General features: G+C 50.7%; 1 protein-coding gene across 1 annotated transcript in view; it reads right to left on the bottom strand.

Moving 5' to 3' along the window:
- Nucleotides 1–4,484: 4,484 nt before the first annotated feature.
- LOC144740334 (uncharacterized) overlaps nt 4,485–7,551 on the bottom strand; it is a 28,816-nt gene continuing 25,749 nt past the window's right edge. Inside the window, exon 15 of the mRNA XM_078623204.1 lies at nt 4,485–5,752. Within this exon, the coding sequence (XP_078479330.1) occupies nt 5,633–5,752 (120 nt within the window). The 3' untranslated portion in view covers nt 4,485–5,632. The remainder of the gene's footprint in view (nt 5,753–7,551) is intronic.

Here is a 7,551-nt window from a genome sequence, read left to right as displayed (position 1 = left end):
GTGGTGTAGTGGTGGTAGTGGTGTGGTGGTGGAGCTGGTGATGGTGATAAGAAGTTGGCGTGACGACGTGGCCTGGTTGTGACTTGCTGCTGGTGGAGTGTGGAGTGAAGACGATGCTGAAGAGGATGACGACGACTCCGCAGGAGACCCAGGCCACAGCGCACAGCCACAGCCAGAGCCTGGTGCGGCGCGTCGAGGGCACGGCGCAACCAACTCTACAGAGTGCGCAGAGAAGCAGAGAGAGACGCACACTTGTGTGTGAGTAGGGGGGGTGAGTGGGTGGGTGAGTGACTCTATGGGTGAGTGGTTGGGTGAGTCGGTGGGTGAGTGGGTGAGTGACGAGATGGGTGAGTGGTTGGGTGAATCGGTGAGCAGGTGGGTGAGTGGGTCGGTTAGTCGGTGAGTGGGTTCGTGAATGGGTGGGTGGAAAGGTGGGTGGGTGAGTGAATGAGTGAGTGAGTGAGTGAATGAGTGAGTGAATAGGTCAGCGGATGTACACGCGAATCGATGGGTTTACGGGTGGATAGAGTCGGTGAATGAGTGAATGAATGAGTGAATGGGTGAGTGAGTGAGTGAGTGAATGAGTGAGTGAATGAGTGAGTGAATGAGTGAGTGAATTAGTGAGTGAATGAGTGAGTGAATGAGTGAGTTAATGAGTGAATGAATGGGTGACTGAGTGAGTGAATGAATGAGTGAGTGAATGTGTGGGCGTGTGAGCGATGTGGATGGGTGAGAGAGTGAATCGGCGAGTGGGTGAATGGGTTGGTGTGTGAGCGCCCGAAACGTCGTGATTTTTTTATTTTATACCCACGTGACTTTACCGAAATATTAGTGTGAAAGTGTTGAATGTAAGCGGGTCATTGTTAGTGAGTTGGCGGGTAATGCATTTATAGAAGTAACAAAATAATTATATTATTTTATTTTTTATTATTTTTTTACTTCTCTTCGACGCGACTTTACCGAAAGAACCAAGAAGATGAATCCCTGCAGTCACGAAAGCTTTAAATCGAAATTTTATGTATTTATAGTTAAAAAAACACCCAAGCGATTTGACTGATTGTACTAACCTGAAGGTTTTCATGGCTGGTTGAACACGCAGTCGGGGTGTGTCTGTAAGAGCTCGGCATTGACGGGGGGGAGGGGGGGGGGGTGAAACTTCCGCGATTTCATCAAATCCCCCAAATCTCACGGTCCCAAACCCAAGCCGCTCAAACCCCAAAACCACAAAGCCTCCCACCATGCGCCCAGTCTCTCTCTCTCTCTCTCACCCCCCATCCAGAAATCACACTTTGGTATTGCCCGCGCTGTAATCAACGGAGTCAACGGACATCGCTCCCCGCTATGGGACTGTACCATTAACAAAATACGAGACAGAGGGGGGGTTTACAAATATATTTATTTATTTATTTATTTATATATTTTTTTAATCGAATAATTTTTTTAGCAATGAATTGCTCGGGGGGGAAATACTGCATTAAGCAAAAAATGATAATCACTCAAAAAATATAAATAGCCAAAACTAAATAATTTATATCCAGATCGATCAACTTTGTCTCTAATCAAACGTTCTGCTCTGTCTCTCTCAGTGTTAATGATCATCACCATGGTCGACGCGATGATGATGATGATGTCTCTGCCCTGTGTGTGTTCTCTACCCCGCGTGTGCCTCTTTATTCCAGTGCCGAATCGAATAGGAGAGTCCAATAAGTTCCCTTGGCACGATGCACTTCCCCCAGCCCGCCCCCCCCTATACTTGTCAACGAATGGTTTCGTCCGCGTTCCCGTTATCTTTAGAGGACACATGGCACGACCCCCCCCCCCCCACACTTTACTCAGACAATGGTTTGGTCCGAACAGCGACCTGATCCGATGCAGACGCAAGATGCAGACGCAAGAAGCGCTTTCATGTGACTCAGTGAGCCTCAGTCATTGACACTGGGCCCTAATGATCTCAACGGTGCCTTAGCCTGGCTCAGTGAGCCTCAGTCATTGACACTGGGCCCTAATGATCTCAACGGTGCCTTAGCCTGGCTCAGTGAGCCTCAGTCATTGACACTGGGCCCTAATGATCTCAACGGTGCCTTAGCCTGGCTCAGTGAGCCTCAGTCATTGACACTGGGCCCTAATGATCTCAACGGTGCCTTAGCCTGGCTCAGTGAGCCTCAGTCATTGACACTGGGCCCTAATGATCTCAACGGTGCCTTAGCCTGGCTCAGTGAGCCTCAGTCATTGACACTGGGCCCTAATGATCTCAACGGTGCCTTAGCCTGGCTCAGTGAGCCTCAGTCATTGACACTGGGCCCTAATGATCTCAACGGTGCCTTAGCCTGGCTCAGTGAGCCTCAGTCATTAACACAGGGCCCTAATGATCTCAACGGTGCCTTAGCCTGGCTCAGTGAGCCTCAGTCATTGACACTGGGCCCTAATGATCTCAACGGTGCCTTAGCCTGGCTCAGTGAGCCTCAGTCATTGACACTGGGCCCTAATGATCTCAACGGTGCCTTAGCCTGGCTCAGTGAGCCTCAGTCATTGACACTGGGCCCTAATGATCTCAACGGTGCCTTAGCCTGGCTCAGTGAGCCTCAGTCATTGACACTGGGCCCTAATGATCTCAACGGTGCCTTAGCCTGGCTCAGTGAGCCTCAGTCATTAACACAGGGCCCTAATGATCTCAACGGTGCCTTAGCCTGGCTCAGTGAGCCTCAGTCATTAACACAGGGCCCTAATGATCTCAACGGTGCCTTAGCCTGGCTCAGTGAGCCTCAGTCATTAACACTGGGCCCTAATGATCTCAACGGTGCCTTAGCCTGGCTCAGTGAGCCTCAGTCATTGACACTGGTCGGTGCCTTAGCCTGGCTCAGTGAGCCTCAGTCATTGACACTGGGCCCTAATGATCTCAACGGTGCCTTAGCCTGGCTCAGTGAGCCTCAGTCATTGACACTGGTCCCTAAGGATCTTAAGGGTGCCTTAGCCTGGCTCAGTGAGCCTCAGTCATTAACACTGGGCCCTAATGATCTTAAGGGTGCCTTAGCCTGGCTCAGTGAGCCTCAGTCATTAACACTGGGCCCTAATGATCTTAAGGGTGCCTTAGCCTGGCTCAGTGAGCCTCAGTCATTAACACTGGACCCTAAGGATCTTAAGGGTGCCTTAGCCTGGCTCAGTGAGCCTCAGTCATTAACACTGGGCCCTAATGATCTTAAGGGTGCCTTAGCCTGGCTCAGTGAGCCTCAGTCATTAACACTGGGCCCTAATGATCTTAAGGGTGCCTTAGCCTGGCTCAGTGAGCCTCAGTCATTAACACTGGACCCTAAGGATCTTAAGGGTGCCTTAGCCTGGCTCAGTGAGCCTCAGTCATTAACACTGGGCCCTAATGATCTTAAGGGTGCCTTAGCCTGGCTCAGTGAGCCTCAGTCATTAACACTGGACCCTAAGGATCTTAAGGGTGCCTTAGCCTGGCTCAGTGAGCCTCAGTCATTAACACTGGACCCTAAGGATCTTAAGGGTGCCTTAGCCTGGCTCAGTGAGCCTCAATCATTGACACTGGGCACCAGGAATTTCGAGGGTATCTGAGAGCGCCTCCACGAGCCTCTGGAATTGACACCCTTTGAGTCTGTCCCGACGAGTTTCTAGGCGTGACGCTGGACCCTTTGAAGCGTGACTCTCATTACAGAGTCGAGCATCAACGAGTGCTACGACATCTTTGTCTTTGCCCTCTGCTGCCCACAACGGAGCACGCCCCCACCCCCCAAAGCAGACGAACCACTGCTGGATGAAGCTAAGACCTGTAGCATTCGTTGTTATAAAGGGGCTCTTTGGGGCTCTTTGTTCATTCAGACGCTGTCTTTCCGACAGACCTGTTCTTCACCTGAGGACGGCTGCTTGCGTAGTGCCCGAAACGTCGTGAGAATTGTATTTTATTATGTTTCATTATTTTATTATTTCCCTTCTACGTGACTTTACCCAAAGAACCAAGAAGAGTAAGAAACAAATACGAAGACACTAGTCCAGATAGTCGTTGCAGTTGTTAATTTCATTTGTATTATTTAGTTGTTTCCCTTCGACGTGACTTTACCGAAAGAACCAAGAATGAAAATAGTAATATCATTGTTGTTGTCATCATCATCATCAACAGCACACAGATGTCTGTCCCAGGTCTGTCGCAATACAGACCTGGGACATACAAAGACAAAGACCACCCCCTCCCCCATGTAGCCTCAACAGACTGTTGGGGCAAGTGCCGTTAGCAAGCAGCACCTATGAAGGCCGGCACGGCACACGAGGGGGTGGGTGGCCAACACCACGCCCGGCCGCCTTTGTCTCCCTAGTGGCGATGTTTACACACCGCACCAGGTACTCATTGGAGGCTGAGTAGACCTAGGGGAGAGGCCCAGTGGGGAATTGAACCCGGGTCGCCGGGTTTGTAGCACCGCGCCCCAACCCACGACACCACCGCTCCCACATACACAGAGACACGGACAATGATGTGAATATTATTATTTATTGTGACACTTGTTTAGCCCTGGAAAGCCTCACCCGGAAGTCTTGAGACTCTTATTTTTCCAGGAGGTTCCTGCCAGGTTCTCTATGCAGTAGGGGCAGCGATGTCCCTGCCGCTGCTACCGTGTGATCCCGGCTGAGTTATATTATATTTTCAGCACTGGGACGTTTTAGACCAATACCAGTGATATTGTATGTAGGTGGAGGGTTTGTTGCCAATGTATCAGTGCACCGATGTCCTTGTGTCGAGCAGTTATATCTACGGGAACTTTTTGCCAGCATCAAAAATGATGAAAAATCAAGAAAGGTTTGGATCCTTTCTGGCAATAAAACAGGAAGTGTTAACATGCCCAATCACCAAGATAGGTTCCGTTTTGCAATAACATACAAACTACACGTATGAAGGCCGGCACGGCACACCAGGGGGTGGGTGGCCAGCACCACGCCCGGCCGCCTTTGTCTCCCCAGTGGTGATTTTTAGACACCGCACCAGGTACTCATTTTAGGCCAAGCCGACAGAGAGGAGGGCCAGAACCGGATCAGAGTATCGTCACTGGTGGTGGTGGTGGTGGTCGTGAGCGGGAATCGAACTTGGTTCGCCAAGATTACACAGCGCACCGCTAACCGCTGCACCGCCGCTCCCCAAACCAACCCCAGACCAGAGGTCGCAAACGGGTTTTGATTCCTTACCCGTACCCGGCCGCACCAGGGTCGCACCAGGGTCGCAAATGGGTACCCGTACCCGTCCGGGTACGGGTACCCGTTCCCTACCCGTACCCTACCCGAAATGAGTGACAAACCGTGACTCATCAGTGACTCACGGCCTACCCGTACCCAGCCGCACCAGGGTAGCCGGGTATCGGGTAGGGTACGGGTATCGGGTATCCGGTTGCAACCTCTGGTCATGAGCGGGAATCGAACTTGGTTCGCCAGGATTACACAGCGTAGCGCTAAGCGCTGCACCGCCGCTCCCCAATCCTACCCCAGACACACGCACCCACGCAGAATGGTCCCATCATCATCACCACCATCATCACCATCATCACCATCCACCTCCTCCATCTCCTCATGATCATCTTCATCATCCACCTCCTCTACCTCCTCCACCTCATCATCATCATCGTCGTCGTCGTCTTCAGCGCCGGCGTTTGGAGGAAACCTGGGCTCCCCGCGCGGCCGGCACGCTGGCGCGCTTGCGTCCGCGCTGCTCTACGTCTCCGCCCCCGTCGATGTCCGAGCTGTCTGCCTCGTCCCCCTGTCCCCGCAACGACAACAAGGGGGACAATGTCCGGAGATGGAGACACACACACACGGTCCGCCACCAAACAAGCGCCAATCAAAAGTGTTATCGAGTCTTGTTGTATTGGCGGTATCACACCGGCGCAGCATCATAACAACAGAGTGTAGTGGTGAGTGTAGTGGTGAGTGTAGTGGTGAGTGTAGTGGTGAGTGTAGTGGTGAGTGTTCTAGTGGTGAATGTACTAGTGGTGAGTGTACTAGTGGTGAGTGTACTAGTGGTGAGTGTACTAGTGGTGAGTGTACTAGTGGTGAGTGTAGTGTTGAGTGTAGTAGTGGTGAGTGTTCTAGTGGTGAGTGTTCTAGTGGTGAGTGTAGTAGTGGTGAGTGTAGTGGTGAGTGTACTAGTGGTGAGTGTCCTAGTGTGAGTGTAGTAGTGTTGAGTGTACTAGTGGTGAGTGTACTAGTGGTTAGTGTACTAGTGGTGAGTGTAGTAGTGTTGAGTGTAGTGGTTAGTGTACTAGTGGTGAGTGTAGTAGTGGTGAGTATACTAGTGGTGAGTGTACTAGTGGTGAGTGTACTAGTGGTGAGTGTACTAGTGGTGAGTGTACTAGTGGTGAGTGTACTAGTGGTGAGTGTACTAGTGGTGAGTGTAGTGGTGAGTGTACTAGTGGTGAGTGTACTAGTGGTGAGTGTACTAGTGGTGAGTGTACTAGTGGTGAGTGTACTAGTGGTGAGTGTAGTGGTGAGTGTACTAGTGGTGAGTATACTAGTGGTGAGTGTACTAGTGGTGAGTATACTAGTGGTGAGTGTACTAGTGGTGAGTGTACTAGTGGTGAGTGTACTAGTGGTGAGTGTACTAGTGGTGAGTGTACTAGTGGTGAGTGTACTAGTGTTGAGTGTACTAGTGGTGAGTGTAGTAGTGGTGAGTATACTAGTGGTGAGTGTACTAGTGGTGAGTGTACTAGTGGTGAGTGTACTAGTGGTGAGTGTACTAGTGGTGAGTGTGCTAGTGGTGAGTGTACTAGTGGTGAGTGTGCTAGTGGTGAGTGTACTAGTGGTGAGTGTGCTAGTGGTGAGTGTACTAGTGGTGAGTGTGCTAGTGGTGAGTGTACTAGTGGTGAGTGTGCTAGTGGTGAGTGTACTAGTGGTGAGTGTGCTAGTGGTGAGTGTACTAGTGGTGAGTGTACTAGTGGTGAGTGTACTAGTGGTGAGTGTACTAGTGGTGAGTGTAGTGGTGAGTGTACTAGTGGTGAGTGTACTAGTGGTGAGTGTAGTGGTGAGTGTACTAGTGGTGAGTGTAGTAGTGGTGAGTGTACTAGTGGTGAGTGTAGTGGTGAGTGTACTAGTGGTGAGTGTAGTGGTGAGTGTACTAGTGGTGAGTGTACTAGTGGTGAGTGTACTAGTGGTGAGTGTAGTGGTGAGTGTACTAGTGGTGAGTGTACTAGTGGTGAGTGTACTAGTGGTGAGTGTAGTGGTGAGTGTACTAGTGGTGAGTGTAGTAGTGGTGAGTGTACTAGTGGTGAGTGTAGTGGTGAGTGTACTAGTGGTGAGTGTACTAGTGGTGAGTGTGCTAGTGGTGAGTGTACTAGTGGTGAGTGTACTAGTGGTGAGTGTACTAGTGGTGAGTGTACTAGTGGTGAGTGTACTAGTGGTGAGTGTAGTGGTGAGTGTAGTGGTGAGTGTACTAGTGGTGAGTGTACTAGTGGTGAGTGTGCTAGTGGTGAGTGTACTAGTGGTGAGTGTACTAGTGGTGAGTGTACTAGTGGTGAGTATACTAGTGGTGAGTGTACTAGTGGTGAGTGTACTAGTGGTGAG

Source organism: Lampetra planeri, unplaced genomic scaffold, assembly GCF_965212315.1.
Source record: "Lampetra planeri unplaced genomic scaffold, kcLamPlan1.2.h2 scaffold_207, whole genome shotgun sequence".
Lineage (NCBI taxonomy): Eukaryota > Metazoa > Chordata > Hyperoartia > Petromyzontiformes > Petromyzontidae > Lampetra > Lampetra planeri.
Note: the sequence above shows the minus strand (reverse complement) of the source record. Positions and strands in the feature narration are given on the sequence as shown.